This window comes from Sorex fumeus, unplaced genomic scaffold (assembly GCF_029834395.1).
Source record: "Sorex fumeus unplaced genomic scaffold, SorFum_2.1 ptg000041l, whole genome shotgun sequence".
In the NCBI taxonomy this organism is placed as follows: Eukaryota; Metazoa; Chordata; class Mammalia; order Eulipotyphla; family Soricidae; genus Sorex; species Sorex fumeus.
In genome coordinates, this window is record NW_026606098.1 from 8245599 (window position 1) to 8265491 (window position 19893).

The following is a 19893-nucleotide window of genomic DNA, read 5'->3' on the forward strand; positions in this document are numbered from 1 at the left end:
CCCCTCCCTGGTCCAACCTCAGTTTCCCCCCCAGTCCGCAGCAGCACCTGGCCTCCGGATGCCACGGCTCCAGAGACCACAAACGCTGTCCAGGGGCGCGGCCTAACATCCTGCTGGGGGCCTCTGCCCACAGCGCAGACACCTCGCCCAGGGTGGGGCCAGGAGTCCAAGGTGGGGCGAGGGGTCTACTGGGCAAGGGTTGGGGGGCATCCTGGCGCGAGGGGGACGCCCTTCAAACTCCAGGATTGCTTGTTCTTGTTCTAGCAGGTTGGGTGTGGGTGTGTCACGGGCTGGGGTGCTGGGGGAGGCAGCGGGTAGGCTGTCTTCGAGACCCCTTCAACCACTTTTTTTCTGGGCGGTTTAGTTTCAGGGGCGGGAGGGGCGGGCCACACACCTGTGGTGCAGGAATGGGCCTGAGCTGGCATGTGCAAGGCAAAGCCTTAACCCCTTCTCCTGCCCTCCACTCCCTGGTCTTAGGGGGCTGCCAGGGCCACGTGGAGAGAACGAGCGTCTCCTGTCCTGGATGGGGGAGCCACTGTGCCCCCAGCCAGAACCATTCTAGTTTGGTCTCCCCTGAGGTCCTTGCTGGGCACTGACTCCACAGGCTTCCCCTGGAGGTCTGACCTAGGTGGGGCAAAGCTCTGGCTCCGCTGGGCTGACCAAAGCTCCAACCTCCTGTCTCCATAGGCTGTGTCTAAGTCTAGTGGTACCCAAGCCTTCCCCACAGGCATTCCCCTGATGTGGGACACCACCACCAGGCAGTCTTCCTGGGACTCTCCTCTGCAGATGGGAGACAGTTGTACCTACAGTGAGCAGCATTTAGAGGTGGTCACTCTGTTGGGGGTAAAGAGTCCTCAGGATCTTGTTGCCACCTCCTGATCAGGACAATAAGGATTCTAGGTGACCTTGACCCAAAACACCTGGACGCCTGGGACCACCTCTGGGGTCCAGAATGAAATCCTGGTGCTTGGAGCTGGCCTGCCAGACCCCCAGCACTACGCATGGGAGAGGCGGGGCGCTGGGCACTGGCCTGGGCTCTGCCTGCAGTGCCTCTGGTGTGGCCGGTACAATGTGGGTAAGGGGTGTCTTGAGCACACAGTGCCCATGGGAGGCAGGGGTCTGAACAGGGAACCCAGGACAGGGGCCCTGGCCAAAGACTTCTACGCATGCCCCGAAGGTGCCAGGCGCTTCCCTAAGTTCACTCCTCCCCTCCAGGACCCTGGCGCAAAGGGGCGCCCTGCACGTGAGGGGTCTTCGCTGCTGTGCCAGGTCCCCCAAGAACAGGAGAGCTCTGTGGCCGCACAGGCGCCGGGACTTTAATACACGGTAGGACACTCGCAAACAGCGGGCGGCAAAGGGGTGGCTGACACACTGTAATCCATGGGTGCAGTCTCGGTCTCGGAAAAAACGGCTGTCCATCTGTCCGTCTGTCCTTCCTGCTGGATCGCTCAGTAGTAAGGCCGCCTGGGGTTGTTCTGCGGGAGACCAAGTCACAAACACTTGTTAAAGCCACACAGAGCTCACGGGTGGGGGGTGAGGGTGGTGATGTGTGGGGGTGGGGAGCTAACATGTGGTGGGGGGGTGGTGCGGGGGGCTCACAGGTGGGATTGAGGGGGGGTGATGTGTGTGGGTGGGGGGCCCACTGGTGGGGGTGAGGTGGCAGTGTGGGGCGGTCAGTGGGTGTGTGGGTGTGAGCAGGGCTTGGGGCTGGGCTGGAAGCGGTGGGGGAGGGGAGGGGACCGGGAAGCAGCAGGGCAAGCGCACCAGGGGGTTGGGCCGGAAGCGGTAGGCCAGCATCATCCGCTTCCGGAAGGCTTCGTACTCATCATCCTCCTTGGACAGCTCCGCGGGCCGGTCGATGCCAAAGCCGGCGCCGTCCACAGTGGTGGTACCCCTGCGGGGGGGCAGAGCGCCGGGGTGAGGGGCACGGGGCGGCCACCCTCCATACCCGTGGGCCAGGGTGCCGAGGCCGTACTCACTTGCTGACAGGGTTCCGGATGCCCTGGCCCTCGGAGCCCAGCCCCTCGCCCTCCTTCCAGCCCATCTTCATGAGCATCTGGTAGCCGATGTTCTCCACCGTCAGCTTGAACTCCTTGTACTCTGAGTAGTCGGGCTCACGGCCTTCCTGCAGGTGGACACGTAAGCCGGCGTGTGTACCAGGGCCAGATGCTCCCCCGGCCGGCCTCAACCCCCGCCACCCCTCCGGAAGCAGCAGCAGGCAGGCTGCAGGCACCGACCCCGACCCCCACCTTCAGGGCCTTGAAGGTTTCCATGAACTTCTCCAGCTCATCGGGCGGCAGGAAGTCCCCAATGAAGTGCTTTCCTCGACCCATCTTGGTCAGCTGCTCTGCCCACTCCCGAGTCTTGTCCATCTCCATGCGCCGCAGCTGGTGCTCCCAGGTGCCCAGTTCGCTGTCCACCTCCTCGTCGCTGTCATAGCCGTGCTGGTGCTGCCGCAGCGCCTTCTCCCAAAGGAGCTGCATGTCCTGCACGGCGCGCTTATGCTGCATGATCATGTCATACATCTGCTGCATCTGGGGGGGGGGGGGGCGGTGAGCGAGGTGTGCGGGGTGCTGGGGCAGCTCCAAGCCGGCCCCGCCCACCTCCCCGCCTCACCTCTTGCTGCTCCTTCAGCTGCTTCTTCTGGGCGTCCGACAGCTCCGTGACGCCCACCAGCCCCACCGGCTTTCCCTTCTCGTAACCCAGCCCCTTGAGATCCTGAACTGGAGAAGAGCCGGGCTTCAGCGGACTTCTGCGCGGCCCTCTGACGAGGTGGCTCTGGGTGGGTCCTGGCCCTGTCCCCAGAGCTGACCATGCCGCTGCTCACACATCTGGGCACTCAGATGCTGACCCAAGTTTGACGCTACAGGACCTGGCAGACTGGCAGAGCCAGGGAAGGTGTGGGAGTGCACACAGGAGGGTGCATGTGTATGTGTGTGGGGTTAGGGCCAGGTGAGTGTGTGTGTGTGTGCGTGCGCGCGCAGAGTGAGGGCTGGGTGTGTATGTGTGTGGGGTGAGGACCGTGTGTGTTTGTGTGAGCACGCAGAGGGCTGGGTGTGTATATGTGCGGGGTGAGGGCTACACGTGTGTGGTGTGTGTGTGTGTGTGTGTGGAGTGAGGGCCGTGTGTGTGTGCATGTGTGCACGCAGAGGGTTGGGTGTGTATGTGTGTGGGGTAAGGGCTACATATGTGTGTGTGCATGTGTGCACATACAGAGTGAGGGCCAGGTGTGTATGTCTGCGGTGAGGGCCACATGTGTATGTGTATGTGGGGTGAGGCCCTTGTGTGTGCTTGTGTGTCTGTGTGTGCACACAGGGTGAGGGCCGTGTGTGTGTGTGTGTGTGTGTGTGTGTGTGTGTGTGTGCGTGCATGCACATACAGGGTAAGGGCTGTGTTTGGCGGTGGGGGTCATGTGTGCGTATGCGGGTGAGCGGAATGCGGGGTGAGCACTGTACTTGTGCGTGTGCATGTCGGTCCCAGGGCTCATCCCGGCCACCAGCTCCTGATTCAGCTTGGGCACACAGCCCCGCACTGCCCCGTGGGCTGGACCCGGCTCAGCCCCGGCTGTGGGTGCAGCAGCTCCTCGGGGAGGGTGTCTTGCATGAAGCAACTGATATTTCACTTGGCTCAGCACTGGAGGGGGCTGCAGGCCCAGCCATTGGATGGGCCAGGGGGGCATGGGACCCCAACACACACCTGCAGGACTGCCTGGGAAACGCCCACAGAGCTGGTCTCCCACCCCTGCTCTCCAGAAGCCAACAGCTGCTTCCAGATGTCACTACTGCGCCCCGACCTCCCCGTCTGTGGGTGTGGGAGAGCGTGGGGGCCAGGCAGCACCCCGCCCCCTGCCCAGGTGCTCCCTGCTAGCTCTCAGGACTCGAACCCAGGCTGAGGCTTCGTACCGCCCCCCCCATGGGCAGACACGCAGGCAGCTGCCCTCCTTCACAGCTGCCGAGGCCCCACACAGTCGCCCCAAGCCTGGCTGCGCCCCGAGCTGACAGCGGTCCCCGGGCCGTCTCTGCCACACGAGGTGTGCCCACCTGACAGCGGCGAGGGCGAGGCGTCCACGTCCCTCTGCACCAGCTCGGCGGGCGGCAGCTCCACCTTGTCCTCCTCTGGCCCCCAGCGGCTCTTCCGTTTCCTCTTGGCTGTGGCTGTGGCCGTGGGCTGCGAGGGGGCGGTGGGGGCAGGCGTGGGGGTGGCCGGAGCAGGTGAGGCAGGGCAGGTGGCCGCGGGGGGCGCGGACCCGGATGGGGTCTCTGCAGGAGGCGTGCACTTGAGGTCGGGGGCCCAGGGGCTGCCCGCGGGGCCAGCCTTGGCCTTCCGGAACTCTTCCAGCTTCTGGCGGTAATACTTGTAGGTGGGGCTGCTGGGTTTGTACAGAAAACTGCAGGAAGAGGAGGGCCAGTGTCAGCGGCCGAGCCCCCCGCAGCCCCTGCCAGAGCCCTGCCCGATCCCTCACCTGAAGGCCTGATTCTCGCGGTTGCTGCGGAGGGCGACGGTTTCTACCTCGGGACCCCCGTCTGCTATGAACCTGGCCAACTTTTCTGCAAGGTTCTTGGCCTCCTCGTCCTCTGGGGGTGAAACTTTAAGCAGGCGGTCAGTACCGAGCTCAACTCACTCACCCACCAGCCTAAGACTGCTAAGAACCCCACAGGCAGGAGGGAGACGATGCGGAGAGAGACAGGCAAACGGGTGTCAGATGGTTGTAAGGACCCAACGTCACGCCCCCCGCCCGGGCCCCCATCTACTGCTCCCAGGGGCCGCCTCTCCTACGGACCTTGGGTCCCACTCAGCTGTGCCAGGACTCAGTCCTAAGCGCCCCGCGCCACCTGTACCCCCACTCAGGGACCCTCTGCCTGAGCACAGGCGCCCTCAGTGCAGTGGCACTTACAATGAGGACGAAGCAGTGAGTGTGGCCCATGTCTCCACCCACCCCCACCCCTGCCCGACCTGATTCTGCAGAGCTCTGCAGGACCACATCTAGGGATGGCACACGCCTGGTGCTGGGCACCCCCCCACCTTTCTGGGAGGCCCCCGCCTGCAGCTTCTGCGCCCCCTTCCTCAGCTCGGCGACTTTCTTCCTGTAGTAGAGGAATTCCCGGCTGTTCTCATTCTGTAAGAACCTGCGGGGGGTTCCGGACAAAGGCCTGTCAGCAGCCGCCCGGGACAGGGCTCCACGGGGTCCCCCTGGGACGCGGGACGCAGGGTACTCACGATAGAGCTGGGTCCGCCTTGTGCTTCTCCAGAGCCGGTGCGGACTCGGGGCCTCCTTCCGCCACAAAGCGGGCCAGATTCTCTATTATTTTCCGAGTCTCGGCTTCCTCTGGGGGTGAAACTTTAAGGGGGCCGTCAGTACGGGGGCTCACCGCACACACCCCCCGTCACCAGGCCCCTCTGCCCGGGCGCGCGCGGGGGCGTCGGGCGAGGCTGGGCGCGGTCCTTGGAGGCGCACTGGGTGGAGGGGGAGGGCCCCCTCCTGTCCTTTCGTGGTCAGTGAGCCCTCAGGCCCTCGGAGGCTCCAAGTCAACTGATTCTGGGCGGGGCTTAAACACACGGTGGCCACCTTCAGTCCACTGCACTGAGGCCAAGGCGGAGGCACGATCGTCCCCTCCGTGGCGGCTGGCGCTGCTTCAGGCCGCGGCCGAGGCCTGTGGGCAGGACCCCCAGGGTCTCAGGCCTCCTTGCCCAGCCGCTCCAAGGTCCTCTCACACACTTCCTGCCCCGCCCCAGTGCAGCTGCGTCTCGGAGAAGTGCTGGTTCCAGGGCTGACTCAGTTTCCAGACCACCGCGGGGTGCTAGGGTGGCGCATGCCACCGGGCTTAAGCAGCCCTCGGGCCTGTGCCGTGAGGAGCTACAAAGACACACGTCGGCCGCGGGTCAGCCGCCGCTTGGGCATGTCGTGGCTGCTCTGGGCCTGCTGGCTCCGGGCGGGCATGGCCCTCTCGTGGGGATGCCCAGGGGACACTGTGACCCATGTCCAGAACACTCATTCCCTGGGCAGCCACACGCCGAGCCTCGGGGTGTCAGGTGACGAAGTGGGACCCGGAAGGCCCTAGATGGGGTGTCTGGAGTCGTGCCCAGTCCTGGCCTCTTCATCGTAGACACAGGCTGGAACAGGCCTTGAGGGCCATGCGCACCGCCTTCCTGGCTGACCTGACGGGGCTCTGGGCCGCTAAGCCGCACTGACAAAAGGACCTGGGGCTCCCTGGGATGGCCGAGTGGTCCCTTGGTTGGCCCCAGCTGTTGGGGTGCTAGGATGGTGGGGGCTGCTCAGGTAGCCGGGGGCCGGGGTCCAGGGCCCCTCCACACAGGGACCAGCCACCCGACCACTGTTCTTCCAGTGCCACAGGGCGTGGGCCCCAGGTGCATGGCACGTCCAGGCCTCCGAGCCGGGCTGAGAACCCCCCCAAACATCTCTCATATGGAGGAAGAGCCACACAGCCCCCTAGTGCCCGGCTCTCCTTGGGGGAGGGCAGAGAGGGAGCCGCGGCCCCCGACTCTTTTACCTTTGATCTCCAGCCACTGCTCCTCATCCTCCTCCTCCTCCTCGTCCGGGGACAGGAAGACACTGGGCCGCTGGGCCACGGGCAGCTGCTTGGCATGCACGTAGCTCCGCGCCTGGCCAGGTGGGCTGCTGAGCAGAGGCGGCCTCTTCCCGGCACGCGGGAGTAGGCGAGGGGGCGCACTGGGTGCGCTGGGGGGGGCATCTTGGGAAGATGAAGGGACCAGGCTCAATGCCAGCACTAGGGCCACCTCACCCTAGGGTGGCGGGCAAGGCCAGCCCACCGGAGCTGTAGCCCTTGGGCGCCAGCTGCCCACCTGTTGCTCAGTGGCGCCAGTCTCGCACATCCACTGACTATTTTGTTTTGGTGCCCTATGGGCAGTGCTCAGGGACGGGATGGGATGCCGGGGACTGAGCCCCGGTGCCTGCGTGCAAGGCAAGCGCCTTCCCTGCTGTGCTATGGTTCTGGCCTAGAACCACCTATTTTTGTTTCTTTGCTTCTCTTTCTTGGAATTTGGAACCGCACCAGGTGGTACTCAGGGATCACTCGTGGCAGAGCTTGGGGGATCTTATGTGGTATCAAGGATCAACCACTGAAGGTCCCCTGGAAGCTGGAGCAAGACCAAAGGGTCCAAGGACTCCATCACTGTCCCTCTGCTAGCCCTTGGTGAGCCTCGGCCAGGGACGGGGCACGCCCTGCTGGCCCCAGCCTGGGCCCACCCCTGCCCTCTGCTCTGTACCCATGGGCCACTTACCAGTGTTGGTCTTTGCTTCCTGTAATTTCAGGAACTGTTGTAGGAAGCTGCCATCATTGGCAAACTTGTTGGAAATGCAGGAGTTGTCTGCGTTCACCATCCTGATGGCAAGAACAAACGGAGGCCTGTTTGGGGGTTCCCACGTGGGCCCCCACACCAGGGGGGCTGAGTGCGGGTGTCTGGAGGGAGGCATGCGGAGGTCCCCCGGGCACAGATGGTGGCATGAATTACACCAGAGGCCCACCAGGCGAGTCTCCTCCTGTACAGCACACTGGACCTGCCCAATTGGTCCCATGCACAGCACACTTTCTTTTTTTTGGCTTTCTGGGTTACACCCAGCAATGCTCAGAAGTTATTCATGGCTCTGCACTCAGGAATTACTCCTGGAAGTGCTTGGGGGACACATGGGATGCCGGGAATCAAACCCAGGTCGGCCATGTGCAAGGCAAATGCCCTCCCCACTGTACTATCACTCCGTCTCCAACAGCCATCCGATCTTGTGTGGCACCTGTACTTTGGCGAAGGAATCTCTGTCTACTACGCTTCTCCTCCCTGCAAACAATGTCCTGCTAAAGCTCAGGACTTAAGTTCTATTTAAAGCCATTTCTAGGGGCCCAAGAGCTTGCACAGGAGTTCAGGCAACTGCCTCACAAGCAGGTGACTCTGGTTTGATCCCTGGCACCATTATGTGGTTCCTCAAATCACATGAGGGTTCACTCCTGAGCACAGAGTCAGTAATAGTTCTTGAGCATTGCCAGGTGTGGCCCCGAAATCCAAATAAATCAAGTAATAAGCTCCAAGAAGCCCTCCTCTCCAACCAAGCTGGACCTTCTCAGTGGCCTCTTCCAAGGTTGAAGGGAAGTCCCCTGAGAGCTATGGCTTCACAGGACTGCAAGGTGGCAAGAGCCTGGGCAAGGAACAGCCGATACTCCTGAGCTATGAGCCCGAGGGCAGGGCACGAACAAGACCTGCCCAACAACAACGGCGTCCTGCTCTGGACGCAAAACCTGCCCCAACAGCAATGGAGTTCTACTGTGGACATATAACCTGCCCCAACAGCAATGGCATCTTGCTCAGTAGTCTGATATCCTGGTAGTCAGACATGCCTAAACTAGACTTTCTTTTGGTACAGGGGTCAAATCTGGGACCCCCCTCCCCAACAAGGCACGTGGTGACCCATGTCCCCAAGTCCTGGCCCCTTGGCCCCACTTGGTACTGAGCCAATGTTCTGGTTCCCACTCCTGGGATTTTTTTCCACACCGTGCACCCCCTGGAAGCCCCCTAAGACCCGCAGATGTCATTTCTCTCCCACCATGCTGCACCCCATAGAGAAGCACCAGCACCCTCTGCCACCCAGCTGGGGCCGGGATCCTTACTCGCCAGGCTGCAGGCTGGCTCCCTGGCTCTGCTTGGCCTTCTGCTCCAGCCGGGCTTCAATCTCCCGCTTTTTCTGGGCAATAAGCTCTTCCTGGTGAAGGATGTTCAAGTTCATCTTTCCGGACTTGGGAGGGGCCACCCCAAACCACCGGTTTGCCTTTCCTGGGGAGACAGAAGCCATACTGTCAGTATTTTTTTTTTTTTTTGTATTTTGGGTCACACCTGGTGATGCACAGGTGTAGGATAACATTGCCACAGGGAGCTCAGGTTTATCGGGTTACACCCATCACAGTGGTCCCGAATCACTCCCATTCCTCTGATTATCTGTAAACTCTTCTCTGTGCTCTCCTCCCCAGCCAGTTAATCACCTTTTCTCCCTAATCAGATTCTGTTAGCTTGTAAAATCAGATCCTTCTAAGGACACTGAACTTGTAAGTTATGTCCTTTCTGTATGGACACAGAAAGACAGTTAATATTATGCTTTATAACTTGGGAGTTGATTGACTCCGAATATTTACTCCTGGGCATCTGCTTTCTTGACTCAGTTGCCCTTAGTTCCTAGCACCCCAAAAGCAGGGTCCCAACGAGAGACTGAATGGACCCAGGACAAGCTGTGAGCTACCCTGGCATCGAAATGGGCCAGGCCAAAGCGCCACGATACTCAACTATAAGTTGAGGGCAAGATCATGGACAAATGCTGTCATGATCCAAAAGTAAGTAACGACGAGACTAGGACCCTGCTGGGGCTAGGAAGACTAACCTGGCCTGAGGACTGTAATACATACATATATATATACATATATATATAATAGCGGAATATATAGTGAGATGTTCTCAGGAAGAACCAAACTAAGTTTATCTCTTACTGTGCTCATATAGAATGACATTGCTAGAAATATTAGAAGTAGACTTACTACAACTACTTAAGTAGATTACTAGCTGAGTAAAGAATACACCCTTGTTGGGATCCCACCCTTGAGCAGATCTCCTAGTAATCTGGAACAAATCTCTTTAGATGAGATTTAATCCTTGAGTTAGTCTCCTCGAGGAGTGGTTTTACCTCTCTTTGCTGATTTGTTAACGTTCACCCACCTTTGTGTCACCACCCTACGTGACTGCTAAGACTGTAAACTCGAAGGGGGCTTGGGCTCAAGAGAGCAGAAGCTGAGGCTGAGGCTCGGGCTCGGGAGCTTGGGTTCCAGAGGGCAGAATCAGAGGTGAGAGTGAAGATTGGAATAAACTACAATTGATACCAACCAGTCTGGCCCTCGTTCACTGCTTTGCCTGCCCATCGCCATTGACCTCCCTGGGGTGGGGGAAACGGCTCGAGACTACCGAACGCGGGCGGTGGGAGAGATGGAGCGCCGCCGGACCTTCTGAAAACACACAGCAGGGGTTACTCCTGGCAGTGCTCATATCACATGGTATGCTGGGAATTGAACCCAGGTCGGCCGCATGCAAGGCAAATGCTATCACTCCAGGCCAGTACCACTTTTGTGCCCAGGGGCTGCTTCAGTTCTGCATGTGTGACCTGCATTCCTGCCAGCTCCCGAATGCTGGGTGAGATGCTGAGAGGGGCATGGAAGACCTCTCAGAACACTGGCCTCAGGCTGGGGGACAACAGACTTGCTGCAAAAATGCAGCTACAGGGGCTGGAGACACAGCACAGCTGGCAGGGCACTTGCCTTGCGTGTGGCTGACCCAGGTTCAGTTCCAAGCGTCCCATATGATCCTCTGAGCATCTCCGGGTGTGGTTCCCAAACCGAAAAACAAAAATAAATGCAGCTACAGAGCCACAAGCCTCCTTGTTGGAAACCAAGACAGTGAAGGTGAGAAATGAGCCTACTCCAGGTGGGGGTAGCCCGAAAGTCACCTCCCAGAGAGGATGGGGAGCACAGAAAGAATCGGGCTGGCCTCAAGGGGCTCTGCAGGTGAGAAGTGGGCCAGACACAATCGCCCGGGCACGGAGAAAGGAAGCTCGGCTGGGGGAGACGACAGTGGCGGCTAGGACTGGAACAGGACCGGGTTTGGGATCTCCTGTGGGTGTGCTGAAAGCATCAGGGAAGAGTAAGACTACAGGACCCCATCAGGACACTGGGGGAATGAGGGTCACAGATGGGGTGCTCAGGATCCTGGCAGGGCTTCTGGGATCACACCCAGGGTCGGCTGTGTGCATGGCAAGTGCCTTATCCATCCCCTGCTACTGTCTGTCCAGACACCTATCAGGCTTTATTTATTTGCTTTTTGGGTCACACCCGGCGATGCACAGGGGTTACTCCTGGCAGTGCTCAGGGGACCATATGAGATGCTGGGAATCGAACCCGGATAGGCCCCGTGCAAGGCAAACGCCCCACCCACTGTCCTATCTCTCCAGCCCCCAGGCTTTATTTTTAAAGGTTTGGGACCACACCTGGCAATACTCAGCACTTACTCCTGGTTCTGCAATCACGGGTCATTCATGGCGGGGCTCAGGGGACCTTACAGGGTGCGGGATCAAAGCTGGGTGGGCCACATGCAAGGCAAACGCCTTACCCTCTGTACTATTGCTCCGGTTCCCCCATTAGAATTTCTGATGCTCATCTTGTCTGAACACAGGGCACAGGCAGTAAGCAAGGAGGAAAACCGGGACGAAGCCTACTGGCTTCCAAGCAAAAGACAAGGTGTGTCTTTAAGATTGGGATGCCACCTGGGGGTTCCCCCCCACCAGACTGGAATAACACCGACATTCCAGGACTGCCCATGCAAGGGCCCTGTGCTGCACCACAGCCAAGAGTAACAGACAAAATCCCCAATTCTGCAAGCAGCTTTTCCAGACGTAGCCAGGGGAGGTTCCCATCTGCTGCCCCACCCTCGGAACGGTCTCGGTCCTCGACACAGCCCATGCCTGGGTCCCCCATCCCCTCACAGGCACCTCCTCGGCCCCAAAATATTCTCCGCCACGAGAACTAGTCTGGGTATTTGCCCTCCGCTGCACAGCCCAATCTCGAAGACAGCAAAGCCCGCGTGCGGGCAGTTCCACACCCCGGCGCGCTTCGGCTGCACTGGTGCTTGGTGCGGGAAAGGCTAGGCTGACCACAACGCTGGCCAGCGGCTGCCAAGACCCAGGATGGCGCGTTCTGGGGCTCCGGGGTGCAGTCTGGAAAAGCGAACGGCTGCCCCGGAGAGAGGGGCCGTAGTGCAGGGGTGACGGCAATTCGGGGCGCGGGGCGGTTATTCGGAGAAAGCTGCGGGGCCAAGCGCCCAGTGGCCTCCCCCAAAAGTGGGCTGCCCGCAGCGCGGCGGGGAGGAAGGGCTCCCGACATTAGACCAGGGGCCGGACAACGGGGCAAGGGGGCCGAGGCCGCTGCGGCGGCTGCAGAGCTTAGGGCCCGCGGGGGCGGGAGGCGGGGGCGACCCTCGCGCCTCGGGCGTTCGTGGTGGGGAGCAGGGTCGGTACCTGCAGCATCCCGAGTGTCCATCTTGAGCCTCCTCCACTCCCACAATGCTCCGGCGCCGCCCGCGAAGAGCCTGTTATAGCGCGCGTGGCCTGCCGGGAGATACAGTCCGCGGCGCTCGACTGCGCCCCGCGGGCAACCACGGCCGGGGAGGGCGGGAACTACGAGTCCCGGCATGCCTTGCGCGCCGGGCCGCGAGCCTCGCGAGGCCCGCCGCTTCCGCCTCCCCGCGACGGCTTGTTGTTGTGGAGGCCAAGATGGCGGCCCAGGCGGCGGCGGCGGCCCAGGCGGCGGCGGCTCAGGCTGCTCAGGCCGAGGCGGCCGAATCGTGGTACCTGGCGCTGCTGGGCTTCGCCGAGCACTTCCGCACGTCCAGCCCGCCCAAGATCCGCCTGTGCGTGCACTGCCTGCAGGCCGTGTTCCCGTTCAAGCCGCCGCAGCGCATCGAGGCCCGCACGCACCTGCAGCTGGGCTCGGTGCTCTACCACCACACCAAGAACAGCGAGCAGGCGCGCAGCCACCTGGAGAAGGCGGTGGGTGCGGCGGGCGGGCGGCCGGTCGCGGCCCCGCGGCTCTCGGGGACCTCGCGCCGCGCCCAACGGCTCGCGGGGCGCCGGCGACCGGTGTCGGCTGCGGCGGGCGCGGGGGGGCCGGGGGGGATCGTCGCCGAGGGGCCTGAGGCGGCCCCAGCAGCCTCGCAGCTCGAGGCTCGGCCGGTCCTGAGGGGACTCGGTCGGCGGACGGCTCGGGGACGGGGATGGTCGCTCCGCCCCCCGCGGCTCCCCGGCCCCGGTGTTTTGCCCAGGGGGTTCTCTTGCCGTCCCCCTCTGGGGGTACCCCTAGAATTAGGTTGGGTCCCTCGTCTTACGGCCGGTGTGGCGGCGCTTGAGCCGAAGCCCCCGACCCCCGAGTGGCTAGAGACCAGGGCGCGGATTGGGGTCCGGGTTGCCGCCAAGACAGCCCGTCCGTGTTTTCCTGAAGTTTTCTCTTGGGGTGCAGCCGCGGGGCAACCTGTCCACCAGGGCCGGCCTGGGGGCCGCCCCGCGCCTTACAGTTGCCCCGCCCCCACCCCTCCCGCGGGCGTCTGTCGTCCCCTGCCCATCTGTGGGGTGGGCACAGACTCTGTTGCCAGCCCTATTCCGCGGAGGCCGAGCGTGGGGCGTCCCTGTGCGTGAGGCCCCTTACTGGGAGGCCATGAGCTGCTTGAGGCAGAAGTCGTGGGGGGCTCCTGTTGGGGGTGACAGCGGAGGCGCTCTCAGGCTGACAGATGGGTCCCAAGCACGCCCCAGATGTCCCGGCCGGTGAGGCAGAGATCTAAGGTGGCCCCAGCTTCCTGGGTGGGGGCTGGAGACTCTCTGGGGCACCCTCTCCTTACTGCCAGGTTGGGGCCCTTCCCTTGGCCGTTTCACCTCACACTCCTCCCTTTTACCCCTTGTTTTGGGAGCTAATGTTTATTTTTGTCTGGGGGGCCACACCCAGCTGTGCTCAGGGGTCACTGCTGGCCGAGGCTCCCGGTCAGCGTGTTATCCTCAGATCTCTGCATCTCCCCGTCTTTAAATGTTACTTCCATTAAGGGGTGGAAGACCCCAGCAGTGGCCATCGCTTCCTCCTGCCCCTCCCCCACCCGAGGCAGCCCCCCTCCCCCAGCGATTCCCACCCCCTTGTGTGTTGGAGGAAAGCCCCCTCCCCAGTCAGTCCCCTTCCAGTAGGGCTGGCTGGGCACCATCGGGTTGGGGCAGCCCACGGGCTGTGCCAAGGCAGGACTAATGCTTCTCTTTGTCTCTTTCAGTGGCTGATATCCCAGCAAGTATCCTTGTCTCCTGAGGAGGCCCTGCTGCTGGCAGGAGCCTCTCTCCCGGGTAGCCCCAAGAATGGCCTCTCCCAGACACCCCCTCAGACCCGCCTCTCTCAGACACCCCCTCAGAAGCCCCCCTAGCACTTCTAGATGCCGTCCCCCTCAGACCCACAGTCTCACAGGGTCCCCCGACCCCTCTCTGAGTCCCCTTAGCCAGAAGAGAGCAGGGTGCTAGTGCAGACGGAGTTGGAGTCAGAGCCGGCCAGTTTCTGGCGTCTGTGCCCCTTAACTGCCCCCGCCAGATCCCACAGTTTGAAGATGTGAAGTTCGAGGCAGCAAGTCTCCTGTCGGAGCTGTACTGTCAGGAGGTGAGCGCGCACGCAGAGGCCCAAGCCCCTGGGGTCTCCCATGGCCCCCCTCAAGCCATCTTGGCCCCCTTTTCCTCCTCACCCCTGGTGGGCCCCCCTGTCCTGGGGGAGCTGACGGGCTCCGCTCCTGCCTGCAGAACTCGGTGGATGCCGCCAAGCCGCTGCTGCGTAAGGCCATCCAGATCTCCCAGCAGACGCCCTACTGGCATTGCCGCCTGCTCTTCCAGCTCGCCGTGAGTGCCGGGCCTTCAGGGAGGGGTGGGGGGTGAGGAGGCAGCCCTGGAGCCCTCGGGACCAGATCTCCTCTCGCCCCCCAGCAACTGCATACGCTGGAGAAGGACCTGGTGTCGGCCTGCGACCTCCTGGGCGTGGGGGCCGAGTATGCCCGCGTGGTGGGATCCGAGTACACCCGGTGAGCACGACCTCTGACCCCGGACAGCCGCGGGGAGGGGGGGCTCTAGGTCCTCTCATCTCCTGGACACCGTGCCAGATGGGGGACTCCTTGGGAGATGTGAACATGGGTCCAGGGGATGCCTTCCACATGCAGCTTTCCCAGCATGCGCCATGGCCCCCCAGTCCATCTCCCTAGAAGAAGCCCCCAGGCACCTGGCAGCAAGTTCTGGAAGGTTCCCCTGGGGTCGAGTGCCCCTCTCCCCAGGCCTGTTCCTCTTCTGAGCATGGATGCGCCAGCCAGCGGACGCTTCCTGTTGGTCCCTACCTGCTCCCTGCCAACTGCAGTGGGCCCGGGGGTGCTCAGGCTTTGGAAGGCACCAGGGTGACAGGCACGGTGTTCCCGGACGCAGACAGGCGGGCTTTGTGGGTGTGCACCCCATTCTAAAGCCAGAGGATGGCACAGTGGCCACAGCATATGAGAGGCGGGAACTGGGGGACCCTCGGGGACCCACCCTCCCTGCTCCAGCTCTGCTCCCCCCCTGCCCGGGTCTGCCATGTCAGGAGGGGACACGGACACTCACTCTGTGCAGAGCCTCCACCCGCCCCAGTTGAGTGAGTGTGTCAACCCCACAGAGAAGCAAAAGCCCTCCGGAACGAGGACAGTCGGACGGCCGCACAGTGGCTGCGTCCTGGGGACCATTGGGCTGTCCCCTCGGCTGTCCCCGCAGTGGCGTGCTGGGTCCCCAAGCACGGGGACTGCCCTGTCTTCCCAGGGGGCGCTGGGCCTCGCCGACTGACCCCCCCCTCTCTCCCAGGGCGCTGTTTCTGCTCAGCAAAGGGATGGTAAGTGGGGGTGAGTGGCCGGCCCTGTGGGGCTCAGCGGGGGGCATGTGTGGAGCAGGGCTCACGCCTGGCACCCCCACCAGCTGCTGCTGATGGAGCGCAAGCTGCAGGAGGTGCACCCGCTGCTGACGCTGTGCGGGCAGATTGTGGAGAGCTGGCAGGGGCACCCCATCCAGAAGGAGGCCCTGCGCGTCTTTTTCCTGGTGCTCCAGGTCACCCACTACCTGGACGCTGGGCAGGTGAGGAAGGGTGTCTGCTGGGGCCAACACTGGTCTCAGCAACCTTGTGTGGTCATGGATATCATGCTGATGGGCTGGGCATCTTGGCCGCAGAAGGGCTTGTCCTGATCACCTTGCCACTTCGCCCATCAGTACTGGAGCTTCTAGAATGTGCCTTCCCATCAGGCACTGGACAAGAGCCTTCTTGGTGCCCACTGTTCATGACACTCATCGGGGCTCTGCTCACTGCTGCAAAGGAGAGACACCCCCTCCCAGGGGTGCTATCAGCCTTGGGGGTGTCTGGGAGCCCTGGCCTGGGGGGCACTGCTCCGATGGCATCTGTGTCGGCTCCTGACTGAGGCCTGGCCTGGCTCAGCACCCAGCTGCCTGCACCTGGTCCTGGCACCCTCATGGTCTGGGGGTTGTAGAGACTTTGGGGTGCTATGGGGAGCCCTGGGCCGTGGGGTGGTTCTGGGGGTCACGGGCTGGTTGTGCCTGGTTCGCGCGCCTGAGCGGGCCTGCTGGCAGGTGAAGAGCGTGAAGCCATGCCTAAAGCAGCTGCAGCAGTGCATCCAGACCATCTCCACGCTGCACGACGACGAGATCCTGCCCAGCAACCCTGCTGACCTCTTCCACTGGCTGCCCAAGGAGCACATGTGCGTGCTGGTCTACCTGGTGAGTTCCAGGGCGGGCCAGCGGCAGTGGGGCACAGCCACCCGGGGCTCCAGTGACAGTGCGTGCTGTGTGCAGGTCACGGTGATGCACTCCATGCAGGCCGGCTACCTGGAAAAGGCGCAGAAGTACACGGACAAGGCGCTCATGCAGCTGGAGAAGCTCAAGAGTGAGTGCAGGGGTGGGGACACGCACACTCCCTCTGGGCCCCATCACCCTGACACCCCAGTCCCAGCAACCTGACCCCGCCTCCTCGCCCTGGCCCCGCCCCTTCGCCCCTTTTCTGACCACACCCCTTTGCCCTGACCCCACCCCATTATTCACCCCTCCCAATCCCTTCACCCTGGCTTCACCCCTTCACTGCCACTTTGTGCCCTAACTCCATCCCATCCCCTGTCCCCACAGTGCTGGACTGCAGCCCTATCTTGTCTTCCTTCCAAGTCATCCTGCTGGAGCACATCATCATGTGCAGGCTCGTCACAGGCCACAAGGCCACAGCACTGCAGGAGGTGTGGGGGTGGGGTTCATGGGACCCTGGGGGGCCTGGGGCCATGACACAGGGTCTGTGGGTGTAGGCTGTGGGTGGGGGGTGCGTCTCGTTCAGGGACATCAGCAAGTCTGCTTGAGTCTGGGGACCCGTCCTGGTGGCATAGCAAGTGGGTGACAGCCCTGCCTGTGCCCACAGATCTCACAGGTCTGCCAGCTGTGCCAGCAGTCCCCCCGGCTCTTCTCCAACCACGCGGCTCAGCTGCACACGCTGTTGGTGAGTGGGGCAGCCCGGCTTACCCCCTGAATGGGAAGGGGCTAGTGAGGGGTCATCCCAGCTGTCCCCCATTCCAAGGGGTGCTTGCGGGTGGTGGGCAGGGGCAGGCGGGGGCCCATGGGCCCTGGTGGCTCCTGCCCTCAACTTCGTCTGACTGTCCAAGTCCCCCGCTGGTCGCGAGTGCCCCGCTGACCCCCAGTCCTCGGCACCCTCTCCCCATAGGGTCTATACTGCGTTTCCGTCAACTGCATGGACAATGCCGAGGCGCAGTTCACCACGGCGCTGAGGGTGAGGATTGTGGTTCCTTCTCCCTGGGAGGGGGTGGTTGGGGGAAGCTTAGCAGCCCCCTGGAGCCTGCCACCTACCACTCAGCCCCAGAGCGGGGCGGCCCTCACAGTGCTTGTGTCCATCCGTGCCAGCTCACCAACCACCAGGAGTTGTGGGCCTTTATCGTCACCAACCTGGCCAGCGTGTACATCCGGGAAGGAAATAGACACCAAGAGGTAGTAGGTGACATGCTTCATGGTCTCTGTCCTTTCGGCTGGTGCTGGGGGGCTGCAGGGGAGCCCCTGCCGGAGATGAGCCACACAACAGGTGTTCCCTGCAGGGTGCCCAGGCTGGAACTGCCCTGGGGTGGGAGCACCCTCCCCTGGGTTTCCCTGGGAGAACCCCCACAGCCTTCATCTCTGACCTGCCCCGGGGGCAGGGGAGTGGGGCAGGGCCAGGGCTCCGCGGGTCCCCCGCACCCCTCAGCACGGCTGCCTGCGGGGCCGTGAGCCCAGGGGCTGTGTGCGGGTCGCTGACTGGCCTTTCCCTGCAGCTCTACAGCCTGCTGGAGAGGATCAATCCCGATCACAGCTTCCCTGTCAGGTAGGCCCCACCCTGTGCCCCCCAACTCGGGCCCCGGGCTCCCCGCCCAGCCTGACCTCCGCCCTCCGCCCTCTGCCCCCACAGCTCCCACTGCCTGCGGGCCGCGGCCTTCTATGTGCGTGGTCTCTTCTCCTTCTTCCAGGGACGCTACAATGAGGCCAAGTGAGTGTGGGCAGGGCAGGGGGAAGGGGCCCTGTTGCCATCCATCTGTCCATCTTCCTGGCCTCACTGAGTTGCCCCACAGGCGCTTCCTGCGTGAAACTCTGAAGATGTCGAACGCAGAGGACCTGAACCGCCTCACGGCCTGTTCCCTCGTCCTCCTGGGCCACATCTTCTATGTGCTGGGCAACCACAGGGTAAGACCTGGAGGGCCCGGGGTTGGGCACCGGGCTGAGCCCCTCCCACATCACCTGCCCCCCTTCCCCCCACCTGCAGGAGAGCAACAACATGGTGGTGCCCGCCATGCAGCTGGCCAGCAAGATCCCGGACATGTCCGTGCAGCTCTGGTCATCCGCTCTGCTGAGAGGTGAGCGTGGCCCCAGGCTTAGCCGCTGGGACTTCAGCCCTCCAGCCCTGTCCCGGCAGTGGCCCAAGGGCCAGGGGTTCGTCCTGGCCTCCCTCCGGTGCCCCGGGGAGTCCTTGGGCAGCCTTGGCCCCACAGGCTCAGGGCTTCCCCGCTTTTGTGACCCGGGAGGCGTGGGATGGCTCTAGTGGGCGTGGTCTAGGTCCCCCCACACAGGACTTCTGTCTCTCCAGACCTGAACAAAGCCTGCGGGAATGCCATGGACGCACACGAGGCCGCCCAGATGCATCAGAACTTCTCCCAGCAGCTGCTGCAGGACCACATCGAGGCTTGCAGCCTCCCCGAGCACAACCTCATCACGGTAGGGCGGGCGCGGGCGGGCCTGGTGGTTGGGGTGGGCGCGGGGCAGGCGGGCTGGCCAGGGGCACCCAGGACTGAGGGACCTCACTGCATTCTTCCCACAGTGGACAGACGGGCCGCCCCCCGTGCAGTTCCAAGCCCAAAACGGCCCCAGCACCAGCCTTGCCAGCCTTCTGTGAGCCCCGGGGCCCACCCAGCGTCTTGGGGCTCCAGGGTGGGGTCCTGTGCACCCCAACATCCACCCGGACAGCTCTGTTCTCTTTGGCTCAGTGCAACCGCACTTCCCCAGCTTCCTGCCCCCCTCATGTGGCCGCTTGGCCTCCGGGGAGGGCTGGCCCACCGAGGCAGATGTTCTGGGCCACAGTTGTTTGTTCCAGGGGTTGCTGCCAGCACTGGTGCCCGCGTGGGGTCCCCGGGGACACGCACCTGCTCCTGTGCTCTTCGGATGCCTGACCCACCCGCGGCACCCCATCTGCTGCCCCTGGGCAGGACATTAATAGGGCAGTGGACAGCTCCTCCAGACCAGCCCACCCAGCAGGAGGCAGGGGACAGTGCTGGCCTGTACCTCCAGATTTCTCCGGCACTGTGCAGTGTCTCACCTGAGGTCGGCCCGGGTGTGCCTTAGCCGCGGCGGCCCCCTGCCTCGCGTCCCCCAATCACGCTCGGCCCCGTGTTCGTGTTCGCCTATTTATTTAAGCCTTTCTTTGCTTCTCGGCTGTGTGGCGCCACGGAAGCCAGAGTCCCTCCTGATGTTCAAGCGCTTTTAGCGCCACTGGCTCCGTTGTCTCTGTCAGGCTGAAGTTCAGCCGCGGCCCTTTGCCCCCCACGCATCACAGCCGCACCCGTCATCCTGGTGCCTCTTCCCTTCAGGGCCTGCCCGCATCTCCAGTGTCCTAGGTCAGCACCCAGGCCACTGCGTCACACAGCTCGGGGCTCAGCCTTGAACACCAGAGACACTCAGTCCGGAGCCCAGGGCCAGGCGGCAGCTCCGAGCGGCCTGGCCTGGCCCAGCCCGGC

General features: G+C 62.9%; 2 protein-coding genes across 6 annotated transcripts; one reads left to right on the top strand and one right to left on the bottom strand.

Moving 5' to 3' along the window:
• Positions 1-1339: 1339 nt before the first annotated feature.
• SUGP1 (SURP and G-patch domain containing 1) lies at positions 1340-12250 on the bottom strand. Of its 2 annotated transcripts, none has more exons than XM_056119357.1 (13): positions 12074-12250; positions 8637-8799; positions 7261-7361; positions 6510-6710; positions 5218-5326; positions 5023-5126; positions 4463-4586; positions 4041-4387; positions 2617-2723; positions 2250-2534; positions 1980-2125; positions 1765-1894; positions 1340-1475 (listed from the first exon to the last, which is right to left on the bottom strand). In XM_056119357.1, the coding sequence occupies exons 1-13, from the start codon at positions 12246-12248 to the stop codon at positions 1449-1451; spliced, it is 2019 nt and encodes a 672-aa protein (XP_055975332.1). In that variant the 5' UTR covers positions 12249-12250; the 3' UTR covers positions 1340-1448. The 2 variants fall into 2 exon arrangements, with proteins under 2 accessions (XP_055975332.1, XP_055975331.1); XM_056119356.1 differs by having other exon boundaries at positions 1341-1475; positions 5218-5338.
• A 78-nt stretch (positions 12251-12328) lies between these two features.
• Positions 12329-19234, top strand: MAU2 (MAU2 sister chromatid cohesion factor). Of its 4 annotated transcripts, none has more exons than XM_056119358.1 (19): positions 12329-12604; positions 13861-13878; positions 14169-14234; positions 14372-14467; positions 14552-14646; positions 15443-15470; positions 15554-15709; positions 16217-16363; positions 16439-16529; positions 16766-16869; positions 17046-17123; positions 17346-17411; positions 17543-17629; positions 17944-17993; positions 18078-18155; positions 18238-18349; positions 18429-18519; positions 18750-18877; positions 18981-19234. In XM_056119358.1, exons 1-19 carry the CDS (start codon positions 12329-12331, stop codon positions 19053-19055), a joined length of 1842 nt encoding a protein of 613 aa, XP_055975333.1. In that variant the 3' UTR covers positions 19056-19234. The 4 variants fall into 4 exon arrangements, with proteins under 4 accessions (XP_055975333.1, XP_055975334.1, XP_055975336.1 ...); XM_056119359.1 differs by having other exon boundaries at positions 17543-17626; XM_056119361.1 differs by having other exon boundaries at positions 16463-16529.
• The last annotated feature ends 659 nt before the right edge of the window (positions 19235-19893 follow it).

What these genes read in the sequence shown, in the direction of transcription:
- SUGP1 (XM_056119356.1), bottom strand. Translation starts at nt 12,248, where the DNA reads ATGCCGGGACTCGTAGTTCCCGCCCTCCCCGGCCGTGGTTGCCCGCGG. An exon ending in GCCAGCCTGCAGCCTGGCGA is followed by an intron (nt 7,362 to 8,636) that starts GTAAGGATCCCG and finishes TCTTGCCATCAG; the next exon opens with GATGGTGAACGCAGACAACT. An exon ending in GGCGGGGGCCTCCCAGAAAG is followed by an intron (nt 4,587 to 5,022) that starts GTGGGGGGGTGC and finishes GCCTGCTTAAAG; the next exon opens with TTTCACCCCCAGAGGACGAG.
- MAU2 (XM_056119358.1), top strand. Translation starts at nt 12,329, where the DNA reads ATGGCGGCCCAGGCGGCGGCGGCGGCCCAGGCGGCGGCGGCTCAGGCT. An exon ending in CGGAGCTGTACTGTCAGGAG is followed by an intron (nt 14,235 to 14,371) that starts GTGAGCGCGCAC and finishes TCCTGCCTGCAG; the next exon opens with AACTCGGTGGATGCCGCCAA. An exon ending in GCAGCTGGAGAAGCTCAAGA is followed by an intron (nt 16,530 to 16,765) that starts GTGAGTGCAGGG and finishes CTGTCCCCACAG; the next exon opens with TGCTGGACTGCAGCCCTATC.